This window comes from Gopherus evgoodei, chromosome 4, assembly GCF_007399415.2.
Source record: "Gopherus evgoodei ecotype Sinaloan lineage chromosome 4, rGopEvg1_v1.p, whole genome shotgun sequence".
NCBI lineage: Eukaryota > Metazoa > Chordata > Testudines > Testudinidae > Gopherus > Gopherus evgoodei.
In genome coordinates, this window is record NC_044325.1 from 67,609,643 (window position 1) to 67,631,348 (window position 21,706).

The 21,706-nt window shown below is 42.9% G+C and overlaps 1 protein-coding gene across 4 annotated transcripts in view; it reads left to right on the forward strand.

The window, feature by feature from the left end:
* Positions 1 to 21,340, forward strand: part of ELMSAN1 (ELM2 and Myb/SANT domain containing 1) — a 92,429-nt gene extending 71,089 nt beyond the window's left edge. For all 4 annotated transcript variants that reach the window (XM_030559622.1, XM_030559620.1, XM_030559621.1 and 1 more), the window contains 8 exons: positions 212 to 354; positions 3,907 to 4,010; positions 5,283 to 5,358; positions 6,391 to 6,479; positions 10,132 to 10,281; positions 11,102 to 11,260; positions 11,683 to 11,891; positions 13,751 to 21,340. In XM_030559622.1, the coding sequence (XP_030415482.1) occupies positions 212 to 354; positions 3,907 to 4,010; positions 5,283 to 5,358; positions 6,391 to 6,479; positions 10,132 to 10,281; positions 11,102 to 11,260; positions 11,683 to 11,891; positions 13,751 to 13,952 (1,132 nt within the window). In that variant the 3' untranslated portion in view covers positions 13,953 to 21,340. The remainder of the gene's footprint in view (positions 1 to 211; positions 355 to 3,906; positions 4,011 to 5,282; positions 5,359 to 6,390; positions 6,480 to 10,131; positions 10,282 to 11,101; positions 11,261 to 11,682; positions 11,892 to 13,750) is intronic.
* Positions 21,341 to 21,706: the final 366 nt, after the last annotated feature.

The window sequence follows — 21,706 nt, forward strand, 5'->3', positions numbered from 1 at the left end:
GAAATTTGTAATAGGGCATGGAGCCTTTTGCCTCTAGGTCGCCATCTGAGGTCTGACTCAAGTAGTACTAGTTACTGAATGTTGTTCTTGCCTTATAGCTATCATGTGGCCTATGTTTTGATCTCTTTGGGATCGATTGTGTTTTTAGAAGATAGGTGCCTTCTAGATATTGTGAAGTGGACATTGTCATTATTTGTTCTCCATTTCCCAGGCGAATCAATGTGGGATCCCGGTTTCAAGCGGAAATCCCTGTGCTCCAAGACAGATCTTTGGCATCAGCTGACAAGCACAAGGCAGACATGGTATGGCAGCCATGGGGGGACCTGGAAATCAACAAAGCTACTCAAGAGAATGGTAAGGGTCTGGAGAGATTGGTAAATGGACCCCAAACAAAAAGTAGCAGCTTTGGTAGGGTAGCTGTGTTCTCTACCTTAGGCTCCATTTTAAATAGCTTCACACTACTGATCAAGTGTCAGGTTTCACTGAGTGTTGTTGAAAACTTCTTGTGGAAAATTATGGAGAACCTGAAAGGGCAGAAAGGACAAATTAGATCATTGACTGAATGAGGCAAGGCATTACATTCAACTCTGTTTTTGCAGTGGTGTTGTAGCTGTGTTGGTCCTAGGATATGAGAGAGAAAAGGTAGATGAGGTAATATCTTTTATTGGACCAACTTCTGTTGGTGGAAGGTATGAGCTTTGGAGCTACGGAGAGCTCTTCAGGTCTGGGGAAGGAAGCAGAATGTCTCAGGGCTTGTCTGCTCTTTAAAAAATGCTGCAGTGATTCAGTGGCACTGCTGTAGTGCTTCAGTGAAGATGCTGTCTATGCTGACAGAAGACATTCTCTCCCCTCCTTGCAAATAATCCACCTCCCAGAGAGGCAGTAGCTAGGTCTTGGGAAGAATTCTCTTTACAGCATTGGGGCGGTTACCCATGAACGACCTAGTTATACTAATCTAATTTTCTAGTGTCGCCAGGCCTGAGCTAATTACAAGTTGGGAGAGATTGTTAAATGGAAAAGACAGCATGGGAGACAGTTGCTTGAAATGAATTGGGCAATTGGGGAGTTAGATTGTTAGGCATGAAGGATTTGAAGTGGGCAGTTAAGGGTAGCAGGCCATGTGGTGTGTTACAAATTGTAATGAGCCATAAAACCAGTGTCCCTATTAAGTCCATGGCTTTTGGTGTCTATCAGAATTGTGAATTTAAGTTTCCAGGCTCACCTTTTGAAGGTGTTCTCCTCAAGGGAAACCTGCACTAGCATTGAAAGGTCAAATATGAAGTGATCACTTTGTGAAAAGTGTTTTCCCACAGGTGATAGGAGTATTTGTCTTTTATCATTTTTCTGTGTGAGGTTGTTTGAGAGTGTAGTGATTTTCTGGTTTCACAAACAGTTGTTAGAGCATGTGATGCACTGGATGAGGTATGTTACGTATTACAATAAGCATGCGTAGGACCCATGAATCTTGAAAGGTGTGTTATGGGTAGTATTGATCATCATAGAAGTGGAGATACGTCTGCAGGTTTTGCATCTGTTGTTCCACCAACAGAAGTTGATCCAATAAAAGGTATTGCTTTACTTATATTGTCTCTTTCAATTCTAGGGCATTTCCTTGTCTGTAATATAACTTCTGTATGTTTTTGTATCATATCAGTTCCAAAATTTCAGGGAATGTTCTAAGTGGGAGGTGAGCAGAACACTATAGATTTTGGTGAAAAGTGGAAAAACTGAAATTGGGAAATGGGGAATACATGGAATTTTAGCATCTGGTTAGCACCCAACAGCTTCAACCACCTGTTCAATTGTCTGAAGATCAAAGAACCAGTTGATGGCAGCCAGCCATTGACACCTTCCAGCATAACAGTAGCCCCTATCTCAGCTCTGCCAATCCTCCCACTACAATTCAAAAATATTGACACCTAAATGACTTCTGTCCTAGACAGAGGGAAAAGGAATAAGATGGGGGAATGGGGATTACGTAGAGCACCTGGCATGGAGAGAGACTTGGGGACATTGGTGTCTGAAGAGGGAGAGACAGGGGACACACACAGCCCATGGCATGGGGTAAGTTTCCCATCTCCCAGGGGAATGCTCTAATTACTAGACTGTAGAGTCATTTTCATTATTTCTCTGGCCAAATGACTATCCATTGTCATTCACAGTGGCAATTTATAGTCATTCGTGATGACAATGGATAGCCGTTTGGCCAGAGAAATAATGAGAGTGACTACAGTGTGGTTAGGGTACTCACCTGGGAGGTGGGAGAGCCAAGTTCAAGTCCCTGCTCCAATGACTACTTATAAAAAGTGGAACGAGTGGAGAAATTGAGAGCGCCCCACACCAGAATATCACATAGCCTAATGGCTAGGGCACTTTTGTGCAATGTGGAAAGCCCAAGTTCAAATCTCATTTCTGTATCAAGCAGAGGGGGGAATTGCATCTAGGGGCAGGTCTACAACTAAAACTTAGATTGACCCCTAGCTACATTGCTCAGGGCTGTGAGAGACTTAGTTAAGCCAACCTAAGCTCCAGTATAGACATTGGTAGCTCAGTGGAAGAATTCTTCTGTTGACCTAGCTACTGTCTCCTGAATAATAATTCTGTCACTGTAGCAGGTGTGTACACTACAATGGTGTAGCTGTAGCACTCATAGTGTAGTCTCAGGGTCCCACATCCCAGGTGAGTGCCTCAACAAGTGAGCTAAAGTTATAAGAGAGGTGGTGGCACCACCACTTTCTCCCCCATCCATTTTGTCAGCTCAGTCCTCCTTCTCTTTGCTTTTGTCAAAATGCCGGAAAGTGGAAACAAAGATGTTTTTTGATTCGCCAAAGAATTTTGAAGAATGTCTTTTTTTACATAGCTGGGCCTGCATTAGAGGTTTTTCTGGCATAGCTGTGCCAGCTAGGGAGGTGATTTTTTTTTCTCCCCCCCCCCGGCCAACAGAGCTGTGCCAACATAACTATATAGGGCAGTGGTTCTCAAACTAGGGCCGCTGCTTGCTCAGGGAAAGCCCCTGGTGGGCCATCCTTTTTTTTTTTTTACCTGCCGTGTCCACAGGTTCGGCCAATCATGGCTCCCACGGGCCATGGTTCACCGCTTCAGGCCAATGAGGGGCTGCAGGAAGGGCAGCCAGCACATCCCTCAGCCCACGCTGCTTCCTGCAGCCCATGTTGACCCGGAGCGGTGAACCGTGGCCACTGGAAGCCGCGATCGGCCAAACCAATGGACATGGCAGGTAAACAAATCGGCCTGGCCCACCAGGGGCTTTCCCTGAATAAGCAACGGCCCTAGTTTGAGAACCACTGATGTAGGGTAGAGCTGCCCTGAATCCTGGGTTTGTTCACTTACTGAAGCAGTAGCTCTTGAGCAGCCTTTTCTCAAAAAGAAGGAAATGGTATTTGTACGTTCATTCAGATTTGTATTTTCTCGCCTTGCTCTCATAGTATTCTTATGCTAACCTGGAGAGGAAATACCTTCCGCCTCCCCTCTCCCCCCCCCCCCCCCCAAGTAAGAAGGAAATTCAACACTGAGGTTCATTCAGTCTTGGCTCTCTTCCCTTCCCCTTAGTCCTGCATTATTATGTCTTATCTGAACATCACCTGGATTCACCATCCTTTCTTAGAGTGAGAGGGAGTTGAAGTTCTGTGATCATTCAATCTTATGGTTCTTTCCTGGTTTCTCTAGTTTTTGAGTGGAAAGGACCAATTTGGATAAAATAATGCAAATCCTATTGTTGCCCAAGATATATGTAGGCACTAGCTCATCAAAAACTATGCTGAGACCCTCACCAACCAAACTCACTGAATATGGGAAAAAATAGCAACTGCTTTCCTGTTTCTTAATCTGATCTTTTGCTTCTTCCACCCCATCCATTTTTTTGATTTGATGGCACTTACCTGGTAATAGTGGAAAATCTGCTAACTGCTGCCTGTTCAAGTATTTTTCCTGGGGCTGGTACCAATCAGGAGCTGGCGCTGCACGTCTTGCATGAAGAAAAGGGAAACATTCTGGTGAGTCCTCTTTGATGTTCTGTCTATCTTTTGAGATTGTGGGAAGAGACCTTAATGCTCACTATAATCAAGGACTGGTTGCAGAAGCAAGAAGCTTATTTGAAAGAAGGAAGTTTGCAAAGCACTACACAATTCTGCCAATACTTCTGAATCCTAATGCTTATCACCTCTTCCTGTCACTATTCCCAACATGGCCCCTCACAGCTCTGCAGATGCACCTCTATTTTGATCTGCACTATCGTCACTATTTCAGTCTTTGGCCTCTCCTAAGCAGAGACTGCTAAAAATGTTGAACTGCATCAGACTGTATGTGGTTTCTGGTTTTAGCTTGCAGGGATCAAATGGCTGAAATTGCTAAACTAAATTTACTTGCCATTTAAATTGGAAGCCAAGTCTCATGTGACGGAACATTGTCTACTGGTTTTATAGCATGAGACTGGGAGTTAGGACTCCTGGGTTCAATTCTTGCCTTTGTCACTGACTCTCTTTGTGACCCTAGGCAAATCACTTAACCTCTCTTTGCCTATCTGTGAAATGGGTATACTTACCTACCTTGCAGCAGTTTATAACCATTTATTTTTATAAAACACTGATTTCTTTGGTAAATGCTATAAAATTACTAAGTGTAGCTGTTTAGTGCACCAGTCTTTCATAAACTTCTCTAACTTCAGGACAAATGGTAGCTATAGTTTAAGTGCAGATAAAAAGTGGCTACAATTGAGTGGCTTTATAGTCTCTGAGATAAATTTCTTCTGCTGAAGTGATCCTTTCATTTTATTTTGGAATATTGTTTACTCAAGTGAGCTGAGATTTCTAAACTCATTTCACTGGTATCCTGAATCTGAAAAGGAGTGGTAGCCAGTGGGAACTGGCTTTGTAAGAGAGCACATGCTACATGGGATCATCACTACACAAGATAATACTTCTATAGGGCCTTTCATCTGTGGGAATAATAATCGTGTCTCTCAACACCTTTTATGAGCTAGAGTAGGTGAGTAGTATTTTACCCAATTTACAGATGGAAAAGTGGAGACATGGAGAGGTGAGGTCACTTGCCCAAGGTACCAGAGAATCAAGATCGGAATGCTGGTGTCTTGACTCACATTTCGCTATTCCAAATGCTAGAGCATAGGGTGGGAAAGAGAGCTTTTAATACAATTAATCTGCTGGTAGAGGATGATACTAAGGGGATTGCCTGATGTTCTTTGTTGTAATACCTGTATAAATTAGTGTCCTACATGAAGCTAATTCTGTTGTTGTACTGTCTCTTAGGCTACTTTGACCAAATTGCTGCTGAAGAGGCCAATGCGATCGCCACACCACCCGCTGGCAGACTATCACTACACAGGTATGCTGAGGGGAACTCAGCGCAGCTGCCTCTGCTTCCTTTGTAGCTGGCAGCCCTAGCTGCAGATAGGGATATTTTAACTGATCCTCCTTCACCCTTTTGCACAGCAGGTGATGGTGGTTGTTTGTGCTCTTTTAATATTGATATAGTCTCATACTTTTTTTTTTTTTTCAGGAAGCTTTATAGGAATCAGACATCATCCCTTGCCTGGATGAGTGCAGTGGTGAATTGCAGGGATTCTTGCCTGCGGCTATTGTGACACTTAGGATTTGCTAGTGTGCTGCATGCACCACAAGTCCATTAGTCACTGGGCCACTTTTTTGTATACCCAGGCTTGTCAAGGGACTGGATGTCTTCACAGAGAGCGATCACAGAAGGGAGGCTTATGGGTGATGGAAGGACTGTCCAAATCTCAGAACTGCAACCTCTGTGGCATGAATTCATAGCAGGGGAATGAGAGAGAGTATTAGTGGAAGAATTTCCAGTCGCTAGTAACCTATGCTGCTTGTAGTAGGACCTTAGAGAGTTCAGACATTAGCAGGTTATTGTATCTCATTGTTTCCTCTATGGAAGCAAAACTGCAATGTCCGATGCAGCTGTCTGTCTGTACCCTCACTCCAATATATAACAAATTGCAAGATAGTATCTTTCGTGACTGAGGATGGCCCTAAGTAACCCTGGGAGACCTTGGTCTGGTGAGGGTAGAGAGAAGCTCAATAGCTCCATCTCTAGTGCACAAAAATTACACATCTGTTCACATTACAAGCACAACAGCTCTTTGACATGACCAGAGTACTTTCCACTGTGGCTGTGTGGATAAAGAAAGAATGTGGGAGGGCTAAGGGACATTCTGGATTGTGTATTTTCTTGTTGGAGGTGCAAGAGTGTTATTGTACTGAGACTACTTCAGATGTGTCATGAACTGCATATAGTTTGGGCTGATTTTATTTAAAGGAAACTTAAAGAAAAAACAACTAGAAGACTAAAAGCTTGAAATGAAATAGGTTTCAGTTTAAACTTCTTTACTTATAGGATCAGACAGGTGGAAAGTTGATGAGAAGAAACTTTTCAACAAAGGCATTGCAATCTACAAGAAAGACTTTTTCCTGGTCCAGAAACTTGTAAGTTACTCTGCCAGTTACTTAACACACATAGAAAACACATTAAAAACATAGTGCTACTTATTGATTTCCCGCCCCCTACCCACATTAATCAATCCAATCTCTCTCATTTAGCCCAGGGCACAGATCAGTTACACAGAATATATTTATAAAGTGAGGGTAGTGCTCCAGTAACACTCAAGTAGCCCAGTTACAAAACTGAATGGGAAAAATTCCCATTGTGGCAAAATGGCCCATAGATTACTCCTGACAAAATTCTATTCCCCTGCAGAGGTGCAAAATTCATATGGCCCACATATTTCTGTGCCCCCTGTGCAGAAAAATGCAAAAGAAATCTGCAGGGGGACATGCACCTTTTCCCCAGTAGCCCAGGCAATGAGTCAGTTCCAATGTGCCTGGCCCTGGAGCAGCCTCATATATGCATATCACTGCAGGGGGAGAGGAGTTGGGCGGGCATGCCTGCGGGGGAGATGATCACCATCACAGGGAGGGGCTGGGCATGCGCGCTTACCAACAAGCGAGAGAGAGACTGTCCCTCTCACTTGCTACTGTGGCTCGCCAGGGGTGTGGAGGGACAGGTCTTTTTATGATGCATGAGGAAGGCTCTTTCCTGCAGGCAGAAATGTAGCAGCCTGCCTGTGTAGTAATATTGTTAATGTTCCTATTGTTCATTAACTGTTTCCATTCTCAGTCGATTCCTCTAGGAGCATAAAACCTGTAAAAGGTTAAAGTACCTACATTGCCGGAGTGATGATTATATGCCAGAGAGCCTTATTATAAATGACAGTAAGGGAATCAGCTAGGAAGATTTATGTGCTTTCTCACTTTTTTCCTCTGCCAAAGTGGCACAATAGGATTAGATTACAGCTCAGGATTTATTGTACTTACCCTTTAAAAAAAAGAAAAGAGTTTGAGGGCAAATAAAACGTTTACCAAGCAGTCAATAAAAAGTCAGGACAATCAGAAGCAAGCACTTCCCAAAGTACCCAGCCAGGTCCATGACAATGATTAGCAAAACTGTATGACTTTTATCTGTGGAAGTCTCTGAGCAATTTAAAATGACATTCTACTTTTTTGCTGTTTGGCGTTCTGTAATGTAATTTAAAGGAAAATCCAGGATTATAACTGTAATGCAGGATATTAGTTACGAAGTGTTTGTAAGGAGGGCTTGGCTACACTGGCACTTTACAGCGCTGCAACTTTCGCGCTCAGGGGTGTGAAAAAACACCCCCCTGAGCGCTGCAAGATACAGCGCTGTAAAGCCTCAGTGTAATCAGTGCTGCAGCGCTGGGAGCTACACCCGTAAGGGATGTGGTTTACATGCAGCACTGGGAAAGCTCTCTCCCAGCGCTGGCGCTGCGACCACAGTCACACTTCAAAGCGCTTTGAAATTTCAAGTGTAGCCATACTTTAAGTCAACTTTCATGTGTTTAGGAAATGCTGAATAGTTATTGTGACTTTTTTCTGTATTGTAGTTTAAATAAATTATCAAAACAAGTGAAACTGATGTGATTATATTGCATTATTTTGACAAATAAAATATGCAGAATTTGGCAGAATTTTTAATTTTTTTTGGCACAAAATTTTTAATTTTTTGATGCAGAATCCCCACGGGAGTAATAAATGGATTTGTGATTGGTGAAATATCTAGTAGTTTTACTTCCAGTGATCTATAAAAATTAGAGACAGTAAAAGTGTCCTTTTAGTAAATGCCTCCTCTCCATTTTAAGCCATCATGAAGATGTTTTCATTGGAGGGAAAGCTTCAGGAAAAAAAAGAAAGTCAGGAGTAGTTTTCAAATTTCTCATGAATAAATAACAAATATGTAAAACTTTGTATTAACTTGTGAAAGCCTAGACATTAACAAAAGCTGGTACTCCGCCTCCAAACTCTCAAATAAGTCGCAGATAGAACATGTGTAATTGTTCCTGGGTCTGCTGATAATCATGTGTTCCCAGATGGGTACAGAAATGAAAAGGTCTGCAAGCCTTCCTCCCTATCTCTTAGACTTGCTTTCTGGTTGTTCCTTAGCTAATATGCTGTTGGAAACTAAATACCTCCCAGGAAGCTGTAAGTCTGCTCTGAGGCCTGATAACTCAATTGCTCCTTAGGGAGCGCCCATTTATCTTTGTATGTCTACGTTGCAGCTGGTTGCGAGCCTCTCAACCTGGGTAGACAGATGCTCATTACCAGGGCTTGAGCTTAATGAGCTCAAAATAGTCTGGACATTTCAGCTCAGTCTGCAGCTCGGGGGACTGCATGAATGTGAGAGCCCAAGCTCCAGCCACAACATCCACACCGCATGTGTCCACCCATGCTGAGAGAGACTCCCTTATCTGCAGTGTAGGCATATCCTCGGGCTTGTCTACACATAAACCCCTACAGTGGCACTGCTCCAGCTGCACTGCTATAGCACTTCAATGAAGACACTACCTGTGTTGATCAGAGGGGTTCCCCTATCTGCATAGGGACTGTACTTCCCTGAGAGGCTATAGGTAGGTCGACAGGAGAATTCTCCCGTCAACTTAATGCCATCTAAACCAGGGGTTAGGTTGGTTTAACTGTGTCAGTCACATGGCCAGATTAACTTTTCTATGGGCCCAGGCCTATTAGATTTTGTGGGGTCCCTATATACAAGTATTTTTCCTGGGAGGGAGTTTGCCACATAAGGGGGCTGGGGCACAAGAGGGGGTGCAGGGTGTGGGAAGCAGTTTGGGTGCAGAAGGGGATTCTGGTCTGAGGCAGAGGGTTGAGGGTGGAGGAGGGGTCCAAGCTGCAGGCTCCAGCCAGGAGGCACTTACTACAGGCAGCTCCCAGGCTGTGGCGAAGCGGGGCTCAGGCAGGCTGCTTGCAAGCTGTGGCCCCACGCTGCTCTCAGAAGCAGCTGCAGAGAGGGAGACAGTGTGTCTCTCTGCACTGCCCACTCCCACAAGTGCTGCAACTGTAGCTCCCATTGGCTGCTCCCATTGGGAGCTGCAGGGATGATGCTGGGGGTGGGGGCAGCATGCGGATCTGCCTTCCCCCCCCACACACCAGGGATCACAGAGATGTGCTAGCAGCCAGCCGCTTCTGGGAGCCGCGTGTGGCCACAGCATGCAGGCATCCTGCCTGAGCCACTCTGCTGCACTGTGGGACTTTTAGCAGCCTGGAGTTGGAGATTGCAGCCTGTGATTTATTTTTGCGGGGCCCCCCGTGAGCCAGGGCTCTGGGCGGCAGCCTCTAAAGCCCCTGCCTTAATCTGGCCCTGGTTACTCGGGTGTAGATTTTTCAACCCCCAGAGCGACATAGTTATGTCAACCTAACTTCCTAGTGTAGACCAGGTCTCTGCCATCTTTGTGTTGACTAGTACCATATTGTGCAAGTAGCCCCATTGAAACTTGTGGGATTATTCAGTCTAAAGTGCTGCGCTGTGTGAGTAAAGGTGCCAGAATCTAGCCCTAAGTAATTCCAGTGGAGGCTAAAGAAAAGATTTGTGGGAAATGTAACACCGTGTAAAGAACTTAAAACAGTTTTCGTGTAATAGAAAGATTTTGTTGGAAAAGAAAATTACGTTGTAAAGTGACTTGTAATTACACCATTAATGAGTATTAAAATACCCTTAAAAAGAGTTTTCCTTCTTTTTTCTCCCCCCTCCTTTTTTTTTAAACACCAGATAAAAACCAAGACGGTGGCCCAGTGTGTAGAGTTTTACTACACATACAAAAAACAAGTGAAAATTGGTCGGAATGGCACCTTAATTTTTGGGGACATGGATGCCACTAATGAGAAGTCTATGAAAGATGAAGCTGAGGTTGATATCAAGGTAACCACCCAAACCCCTTGCCTGCCTTTGGCTTCGGTGCCAAATGCAAACTTCATGGACTGAATCACAGTTTACTCTTCATAATTTTACTGATGCTACATATATACAAGAAATAATAAATATTGTCCTAACTATTGCATAGATTCCTTAAGTAACTGTCTGATTAGAAACTCTTGTGTTTCTAAGGCCACGTCTACACTACCACTTATGTCGGCAAAACTTTTGCTCGGGGTTATGGAAAAAAACACCCCTTGAATGACAAGTTTTGCCAGCATAAGTGCTGGTGTGCACAGTGCTAGGTCAGTGAGAGATGCTCTCACGCCGACATAGCTATCACCGCTTGTTGAGCTGGTTTTATTGTGTCGACAGGAGCGCTTTCTCCAGTCAGCATAATGCAGCTGCACGAGCACTCTTAGGACTGGTCTACACTATGGGGGAAAATGGATCTTAGATACGCAACTTCAGCTACGTGAATAACGTAGCTGAAGTCGAAGTATCTAAAATCGAATTACTCACCGTCCTCATGGTGCGGGATCGATGTCCGCGGCTCCCCCTGTCTATTCCGCAACTCCATTCAGGTTGGTGGAGTTACGGAATCGATATAAGTGCGTTCGGGGATTGATCTAGATGAGACGCGATATATTGATCCCCGAGCAATCGATTGCTACCTGCAGATACGGGGGGTAGTGAAGACCTGTTCTTACAGTTCACTAGGCTCAGCCTCCTATCCTTTTTCACATAATTATCTTGACCTGCCATAGAGCTGAAGCTTGAAGAAGAAAATACTAACTGTATCTCTTTATCATTTCTTCTTGTCAAGAGTTCCCATAGGTTTGCACGTGTTCTTCCTCCCAGAAAGGAGAATTACAGTGAAGAACATACGCACGTGGAGGAGGTGGCTGAGAAGGAGGAAGGGTTGGATGACAGGAAGAGCACAGTGCCTCCCAAGACCACGCAGACACTACAAGCCAATGAAGTGGTAAGTGTTGCACTGAGCTGCATGTGCTTCCCCCCACCAGTCCTTTGTACCCCCTGCCACCCCACCCAGTTAACAGTTTGGAAAAAGTTGAATAAAGATAGACAGCTCCAGACAAAGTATCTTCAGCTTTAACTTTTCCTGATGGAAGGAGCTGGAACTGGAATAACTCCTGAGTATTACCAGCATCCAGATGGTGTTCTATATGACTTGATGCTGGTGACTAGGAATGTGATGAAATCCTACACAGTGCCCTGGAACTGATGCTTGGAGAGGAGGACGAGTGGCACTAGATATACCAGAGAGAGTTTCTCATTAGGGATAGCTTGGATTGGAATACCGGGGGTCAGAGTGCAGCCAGCAGCCTTTATTCCAGAGATGCCCCGTTTTCAGTTTGCTTTAACAACTGTCTCTTTGCCATGTAGGTCAATGAGGTCCTTGTTTCAAGAACCGAGGAGTCTAATGCCCCAGGGGAAGCCAGCAGTAGGACTGTAAGGAAGCCTAAGGAAGCAGTGAAGCCTCAAAAGCCACCTCCCCCAGTGCAGAGAAGGAGACGGAAACCAAAGCCAAAACCGGACACACCCAGTAAAGCTCAGAACCAAGAGAACACGTTTCCATGTAAAAAATGTGGCAGGTAAGAGTAAATGCATTGACAATGACAATCGCAGGAACATTGTACAAAAGGAACATTAGCTTGAGAAACAGTTTTTGTGGAGATGTTCATATTATTGCCACCATTTTCAACAATTTATTGTACAACTTACCACCACTGGTGCTGTCTTTCAGATTAGATCTTAAAAACAGTCAGTCCTTAATGACTCAAGGTTGTCAAAGGTCCCATAGTAGTTTTCATAATCATGGGCATATTAACCCAAGTGCCCTGAACAGATTACAACTTGAATGATCACATTCTGCGCCCCCCCACCCCCCAACGCACTGTATGCTGTAATGTTGCTGTGTGGTGTTAAATGGCTGAACGACCCACCTCAGCAGTGCTTACATTTCACTGGTGTGTGGAGAGATTGCTGTATAGTGGAAAAAGCACTTTACTAACTTTTCAGGTGACTAAATACTATAAGCATGTAGGGCGTTATCATTAGGATAGCAACAGCTGCCAGGTAAGGGGTGAACAAATGGTTTAATTAAATTTACACAGGTCTCTTGTGTGTATCATAGGTATATTACTTTCTCTGGCTCCAGCCAAGAAAGTTCAGTTTGCTGCCTAAATTGCTTAATCCCAAAGAATAATGAGTCTCATAATACCAGGAGTTCCTCCCCATTTTAAATATAGAAGCGGGATGATGAGGAGAACCAGAAGGAATGACATCTTTGTCTAATTCAATCAGTGGTGGTGACAGGTTTCCACGGTGTGGGGGGGTCATTTAGATGGCATTGGCAAGACACTTCTCCACTAGGTCATGGAGTAGCCCTTGCCACTGAAGTAGCACAGCTTTGAGAAATCACACTGTTTTCTTTCTAACCTGGACGCTCATGGGAGAAGCAGGAGGAGAATCTTAAGGGTGTTCACTAAAATTGAGAAATTATTGCAGGGTAGAAGAGGCTAGAGAGAGAATGGAAACCACAAAAGGCAAAAACCATGGACCCTGGGGGGAGAAGTGCAAAAAAGAGGGCACTGGTCATTGTTTGTCTGCTTGCTTGCTTATTTATTTGTATTACATTTGTGCCTAATATATTGGGGACTATTCTTGCTCAGCAGTGTACAGATCCATAGTGAGAGACGGAGCCTGCCTTCAAGAGCTTAGAATCTAAATGGACATGACAAATAAAGGTTGGGAGGGAAAATGAAGACATAGAGAGGTGAAATGACTGGTCCAAGGTCGTACAGCACATTATTGTCTGCCAAAAACAGAACCCTAGGTCTCCTGAGTCCTAAGTTAGTTCCCCATCTACTGCACCGCACGGCTGCATACGGAATGGGAGTGAGAGCAGTTGTAGTTGCAGTAGTTCCATGTTGGTGGTGATTCAGGATCCTTCTCTGTGGTCTATTGACTTCAAACCAGAGATGCAACAGCCCCTTTGGCAAGGGAGGAAAGAGGAGGTACGAAGAGACTGAGCAAACAGGTACATGTGTGTGTTCTTCCTGTCAGTGTCAGACTCAGGACTCACAGTTTGTCAGTCCACTCTGTTTTATTAGCACAGCACTCTGTTAATACACCCAGATCATGTGAGTGCCATGCAAGACCCACACTACCTTATTTTATACAGATAAAAAGGGTGCAAACTTAACAAGAGGACAAAGAAAGCAGAACTGACCAGTTTACCTGAGGCTAGACATACATAGTTAATTTCCTTACTAACTTTTACCGTAATGTTCCACCATTAGCTTAAGTGGACTCATTGTTTATGCCTTAATGTTTCTTTTCCTGACACCTGTATTTCAACATGCCTTATTTCTGCTTAAAGGTACATACAGCATTACTTTAATCTGTTCTATTTTTACAATATAATTCATTCTACTTTCACGTTCCTCAGGGTCTTCTACAAGGTGAAAAGCCGCAGTGCTCACATGAAGAGCCACGCGGAACAGGAGAAGAAGGCAGCAGCATTGAAACAGCGAGAGAAAGAGGAGGCGGCGGCGGCAGCGGCCGCGCAGCGGGAGGAGAGCAGTGACGAGGGGAGCAGCAGCAGTGACAGCAGTGGCAGTGGCTGCTCGGATGAGGATGGGGAGATTTAGCCGTAGCCCAGGGAAAGTCGAGGGAGTAGCAAGGCTGGACCCCACCTCTCTCTCAGTGTGTTTGCCTCCATTCCTGCACTTTCCTTATCTGGACTGAGTTATACTAGGCTACTGTCCATTGCTACCATTTCCTCATCCCACATTCTGCACCTCACCCTGCCAGTATAGACTGAGCCAAATCAGTGGATAAAGAGATTTGTGTGAACTTGGATATTCTTTTTTACAAATCAGATTTCTATTTTATTTATAAAGGCACCTGAGGTACATAATAGAACAATGTCATCAGGAGTGGAATTCAGTTCTCCTGTGGATCAGTCAGGGCTTTCTCCTTATGCTTGCCAAGAATCATGGCAATGAGACTCTTGAGTATAAAGGCTTCCAGACCTGAGCAAGAAAAAGATGCTCTGTCCTGATACTGTCTGCATCTAGTTACTGTGATACCAGTGTTTTGTAGTGATTTCCTTCCATAGAAAATTGACTGTCACTGCCCTTCCCGTCTTCCTCTCCAAGTGCTATGTAGGCTCTTAGCAAGTTCTGTGGAATATGAGACATAGCCTCGGTCACTGTATGACAGAAGTGTGAGGGGGAGGAGTGAAGAACAATCCACCCCACCCCTCCTCTGAGAAGAGATTTCTATTTTCCTGTAGCAAGGGAATGCCTGATATTTCCTGTGCCATTAAGAGCTCAGCAGAGGACCTATAGCATCCTGTGAGATAAGAGTAGCCACAAACCTAAAAGATCTGGCCACACTGTGTACAGGAAGGGAAGTAGTTGTTGGGTCACTTTTTAGAAGAATTTGCCTCCTCACAAGTGCGCTTTGAAAGACCTCTGATGATCACATCTGGCTTTAACTCATTGCAAAAGAGAGCAAGGTTGTTAATGAGACTTGACCCAAGACACAGCTTTTGCATTGTGCACACCTCACAGAGATGGGAAGGGTGGACTTGGTTCTCTTTCCTAGGCTTCTTTACTCCCTTCCACAAAGGGCCATTATGCAGGAGGATGCCCATTTTCCATTTACCCATCCCTTTAAATGGCCACCTACAAGAGTTGCACTGAAGAAACTGTGTGTCTTTCCATTCATTCCTTTGCAGATGTGATTGGACAGCACAGAATGCTGGGCTATCCTATCGTGGCCCCCTTACCAGTGAAATGTAGACTCTTCACCCAGAGCTTCACCCAAAAGTCTAGGCAGCTAGGCCTAGTATTCAAGCAAAGTGTTAAGAGAAAGCAAAAATAGGTCAGCTGAATGCTAAAATTGCACAGAATTTGTCTGTACGTACATATATAGTGTTCACATACCTTTATTGCATAAAACTAAAGAATCCAGTGTAGTTGCAGCTGTGTCAGTCCCAGGATATTCGACGAGGTGGGTGAGGTACTATCTTGTATTGGACCAACTTCTGTTGGTGAGAGAGAGAAGCTTTCAAACAGGAGTGCAGTATGCAGTACCAGCAAGAGATTTTTATTGGGTATGAGGTACCAGAAACACTTGGGGCAACACATCCCCCCAGTGGATGAAGCTGCACTCTGCTCCTTAAAGGAGCAGAATGCAGCTAGGGAGGACATTCACTCTTTATATGGGTTTAACAGCACAGTACAAAGTTTGTTAGCATATATATTGTGCTGTTACATTGATCAGGAGTTTTCAAGAGAGGAGGGATGCAGTGACAAAAGGTGTGTTTGATTCTGTTGCTCCCTATTGGCCTGAATTATCCATGACAGCCACACTACATCACATCAAGTCCAAATCATTAGAGAAATGCCTCTGCTTGCACTGACCAGTGGATGTTTGGGTTCTGATGTCAGCCCAGTTCTGCAGCCTGATGGGAATCTGGTGTTGTCCCCAGTATACACAGAGTTCCTTTTTGCAGCCAAATTAGTCTAACATTCATTTTGCTAACTGGAACTGGCGCAGCAAAACAAAGAAAACAAATGCCTTATATTTCTCTCACCCACAAAGTTGGAAAATAAGTGCTATATAATGCTGGACACTTACAGCCTTAAACCAGGTGCCTCAGGAATTTGACAAGAACTCTGCTGAAAGTATGTTTGTCATCTTAGCAGTGGAGCTAAGACTTATCATACATTTGTCCATCTTTATTTAAAATGAAGCTCCTTCTGATCAGACAGCTCAGGCATTGTCAGTTTCACCCGGAACAATTTACAAACTTGGAATCAGTCCTGTAAACCCTTTAATCATTTGATCAGTCCCATTAAAGATAATGGGACTATTTGCGGGACTATGGACCTCTTTTGTGGGCTGGTAAAAATTTCAGGAGTCTGTTCTGTTCCTATAAAGGAAGTTGAATCCCCCATTGAAATGCAATGTTTGGGTACCATAAAGCAGTTAAATTTTGTCTTTTAATAAATCATACATGGGCTGAAATGGCTCCTTACCCAACTCCCATATTCCATATAAACCAACTGAATACTACATATTTGGGGGAAAAGTGAGTAGTTAAACATGTTGTTTGAATATACAAAGGCAGGGTGGGGGGTATCAGAAGGGATGGGAAGAGCGTGGAAGCCCTGGGCTCGGGGTGGGGACGAGTCACTTGGGGAGGTCATGTGTTCTCCCCCCCCCCTTGTGTCCCTCTCATGAGTGCTGTATTGACAAGAAATTATTTCTGTTTGCACCACTGCTTTCGAGCCATACAGAGCTCTTCTTTTTCTGAAGAGCACTGTGTGGGTCAAAAGCTTGTCTCTCTCGCCAACAGAAGTTGGCCCAATACAAGATAGTACCTCACCCACCTAGTCCAGTTGTTTCCTTGTGCTGCATCCATTGCAGAAGAGAGTAACTGGCCCCTTTCATGGTCTCTGCCCTTCATTATAAGTATAGGGAGAAGAAATGGGGAGCTCGTCAGGAGCCAGTGAGAATAACTGAAGAGGCAAATTGGATTTAGTGGCAACACCACCCTGCAGTGAAGCATCCGTAGTACTGTAAAGCATTTGTACATGCAGGCAGCCAGTTCTCACTCCTGTTTCCAGAGGAACATCATGTGCTGATATTTATGTTGCACTTAACTGCATGAGCCAAGAGCTTTAGTTAGTAATGCAATGTTTAAATGTGGCAGTGAATTGCCAGTTTTCTGGTGCCAGTGCAATGCACATCAGATCCACGTGCAGTTCAGTAATGGCATCTGGTGGTCAGATGAGTTACTGTAATTGCCTGTGCATTCCTGAGCAGTGCTGCTTGGCTAGTTCCAGTAGATGACAGCAGGCAGTCCCTGATCTGGCTGACTTGCAATAGGCTCTCCAAGCTGCTGGATAAGTTTCAGATAAGAATGCCTTTGTGCTTGTTCAACTACAATTTAATATAGGTCAGATTCTAGCCTGCCACCTGCCTCAAATTAAGTCCTCAAGCCATGTATTTGGTACCCTACTCTTTAAGCTGTTCATCTTTGCACAGCTCCTTTCCCTTAGTTAGAGAGGGTTTTTCCTTTATAATAAATATAAATATTGTTAATTGGCTACTATTTTTTTAAATGTTACTCTTTTTAACTAACAAGAAATGCTCCCTCTTTCCACTCGCATATTTAGCTTCTGTAACTTGCCTGGGCCTAAGCCAATGCCAGTTTGGGAGTCAGAAAGCTGGCTTCCAGTCCAGAATCCAGATTTCCGTGTGCAATCATATAACAACCATTTGTCACTGTGTGAACTGGTCTGGACTGGAATGTGGAAGCAGATGGCCTGTCACCTGCTATTAATTTTTCATTAGCAAACTGCAGAGAACCAAAAGCAAATAATTTTCACGAGAAAAGCTCGAGCAACAAATCTTAAGAATTTAAATATTAATAAAGAATATTTTCATTTGAAAATTGGGCACACTCTGCATGCTCTGTGCTATCCCAGCAGCGCTGTAAATAACTGCACATTTGGAGTGCTGTGTCAAGGAGAGCAAAAAGTCAAGTAGCTGTGTATTATGTTCTACTCAAAATAAGTTACTTATGAATTCTTCACATCTGCTAATGGTCCATTTTCAGGGTTGGATGTAAATTCCAGTAAAAGGTTACAATGCAGTTAAGCCTTAAAATGGCAGTTCTTTCCAGAAGACTGGAAATCACTAATAAATACCAGACCCTGAGAATTAGAGAGCAAGGCAGCAGTTTAAAAAGCAAATAGGACAATTAGGTGCATTTTAAAAGGGATTGAAAATAATGCAGAACATATTAGACCATCATATTGAATGCCTGGAGTACTCTGTCCTGTTCTGAAGTGGAGATCAAAAAGGCCCGGAAATAAGAAACAAAGATAAGTGGAGATACAGCTGGACTTACATGGGTGGAGAGAGTGAGCCATCACTAGGATCATTGTGTTGGAGAGGAGGCTTGATTGAGGTATTGAAAATTATGAAAGTTATAAGGGGAAGCTTATAATAATAATAATTAATAAAGGAACAAGGGAGCAGTCCCTAAAATTCAAGGGCAGTGCAGTTAGAACAAATACAAAGAAATACTACAGCATGTAGTCACTCTGGAAATCATGGTGTCAGATACATGGGCAGGATTTCAGAAAGGGCTATATATTATCACAACCTCTAGAATTCTTAGCTAGGAAAACTAAGATACAGCTAATTAAATTGTATGGGTCAGAAAATGTTCTTTTGCTTTCCCAGTGAGAACAGTGCAGAGTTAGCTAGGTGAGTGGTTCTTTACCTTCCCCTGAAGCTAGGTAAAGATGCTAAACTAGATGAATCATTAATCTCCTCTGCTGTGGAAAATCCTCCATATAGGACAGGGATTCTGGGACACACCATCTATTGTGCCCCCAAAATGCCTGTTCTCCCTTTCTGAACAGAAATTAAATACAGTTCTTTCTCTCTTACTCTCCTTCCCTGATTATGCCCTGAATAACATGATTTAGTATTTTTAAAGTGCTCCCAAAGTGTGCTTGGTGCTTTAGAGAACAAATAAAGTCTAGTCACTGCCACGAAGAACTTAGTCTAGTTGCAGCTATGACATGGCAAATGATGGTAGCAGTCAGTCAGGAGGGGAAGGGATGAGGAAGTACAGGGTGAAACAACCAGATCATGAAATTGCTCTATGCATTGACTTAGTCTTCCTTATGGGATTAATAGCAAGTTCTTTCACTGGTACTATGTACTTCTAGGAGCCAGTAGACTAGCTCCTTACTTAGATCTTCTTTACCTCTTTCTCTTATACCAGGGGACATCCATCTAGACATGGGCGCTGATTCATTTTGCTCTGTAGAGTTTTTTGTTGTTTTTTTTTAAATGCACAAAGTTAGTGGATTTATTAGATCTTAATGAATCAAACATTGGTTGTTTTTTCATCCATGCAGATTTCTTCTCTCCTACCTTTTGCAGCTTGACAGACTGTTCTAATTCAGTGTGTGTGGAGGTGGAATAGGTAGAGTTAGTACATTGGGTGTGTGTGGCTTAACAGAGGGAGCCTTTTCTATGGGAACAAATGCAATGTTTCAACAAAATCCCCTTGTAGATTGCAATTCTGCATCTGTAAACATAGTGTACTAGCCTGTTCACTGTTGGACGTAAAGTGAGAATGTAAACCTAATTGCCATTTGGCCATATTTTAAACATTACCCATTTGAATCTACCAGACACTGGATGCCATTGAGATGTACTGACAGGGTGCGTGTGGGAAATCTTCTCGTTTGCCTTCCAGTACTTTTTCCTGGCTTTATAAGCACTCAGTGTTACACCTGCTGTCTGGTGTGATCTGCGTAGGAACAGCATTTCAGTTTTGTAGCAGTGTGTTTGTTTCTAGAGCTGTAGTTATATAAGGAGAGATGCAAATCTACTGTAACTCTGGTATGTTGCAATTTAGCTGCAATTCCACATTTTTATTTATTCAGCACAGTTCTGTTTCAGGCTGGACTGAACAGGTAAAACTGTTCAGAGAGAACTTGGCTCTGAGCAAAATGTATCTCATGTCTACTGAGATGCTACAAAATAATAACAAACAAATGAAAAAGCCTACATAGTGTTTTGAATGGCTATGCAGGGGTAAATATGTTTACTGGCGTGGCATTTGATAGCTAGAGACTAGTAGAAACACAGTTATATAACAGCAGGTAAAGGGTAACTGAAATCTGAACCTAAGGTCTCTGTTAAAAATATCTGTTCATCCCTATGATGATGCTGAAATGTGAAATTAAAGTTAGCGAACCAGATTTCTGGGTGGCTGATCTTTATTTATTGACTTTAAGAATTTAAGTGGATGAAGCTTTTAGTATAGTACACTAAGATTAAGAATAAAATGGCTGACACACAAAAACAAGTGTTTCCTAAGCCACACAGAATGCACCTTTTTACAAATGTCTCTGCCTGTTAGCTGGTGTGCCCATTCTACCCGTCGCTGGTCTACAAAATCATAATGACATAAGTCTCTTGCTTTTAAAATACATATCGTGGGGATTACGTCTATAAATATCTTTGTTCCTTTCAGTATTTGTCTGCAGCAGGAAAACTTGATATTATGTCAATGTTCTAGCCCCAGGATAGTGTCTTCTAAATAAAGCTCTATAATTTACTGATTACTGCTGTCAGTTAAAAGCTAGAACATTTTCCCACGCACTCTTTTCCCTAACATGCCAACACAAACTGTATTCTCCTCCAGTGTACACTTCTGAAGTTTATTAAATTTGTCAGAGATTAGGAAGCAGTGTCCGTACTGCCAGCTTTGTTTTGTATGAGTAGCGTGTTTTTTGTAAATTTTCCATTTGGGTTCAGCTGCTTCATTCACCCGCATTCTTTCCTGTGTCAGTTGTTGGGGGAAATACAAAATTCTAATCCCCAGCTGTCAAAAAATAAAAAAAATTCTTTCTCAAACGGGATTCCATCAACAGCTGAGCCTGGAAAATTCCAGCTCCTTAAGTTTGGGAAAAGGCATATATTTTTATAAAATGTAATTGCGTATTTTTAAAAACCTCTTTCCATGTTTGCTAGCTTCTCAAAGTGTATTATTTTCCCCTTGTAGCTTAATTTGATACAAATAGGTTTTTTGTGTGTACCCTTTTTTGTTCTGATTTTACATTTGGTGATGTACTGTACAGGAACAGTCTCAGCCTTTGTAATTACTGTATAGATGCTTTATTATAAAAAGTATATTACTTTTATTTTAACAAATGAGCAGACACTGCCTTTCTGTGTGTTTGCTGCTTAGGGCACCTTTTACAAGACTGTTACATATTAAAATAGTGTACATATCTATATAAAATATTTACTTTTTTTTGCTGTACAGTTGTGATAGACCAGACTGAATTTATTTTTTGTGCTCTTTTTATAAAATATTAATACACTAAAGGAAATCTTGCTGATGTGATGTAATGTACCCATGTAACTTATTTACTTAATGTCCCTCTGTATCTTTTTAAACCTTTTATTAAATAAGGTTTAAAAATAAGCTTTATAGCTGAAGTTTGTTGTTTTGGTTGACTATTTTAAGATAGACAGTGGAAAGGGCTGTATCTCAGCTGTTATGGTGTCTGAAGCATTCTTAAATGTGGTCCATGTAACAGAAAGACAACGGTTCTGCTTCATGTTACCAGTCTCCTTTTGCCTTGTATGATCTGTGATCCAAGAACACACAATAGCTCCTGAGAGTCCCAGTCACCCCAAGGAATCCTCAAGAGCTTGTCTCCATTTTTTTCTATATACCTTTTTCCCAAGACAACATATTGACCTGCAACAACTTTGTCATATCCAGGAAAGCAATTAACAGTAAGAAATGTGTCTACAGTACTGCTTCTGAAGCAGCCAGAAGGCTTGC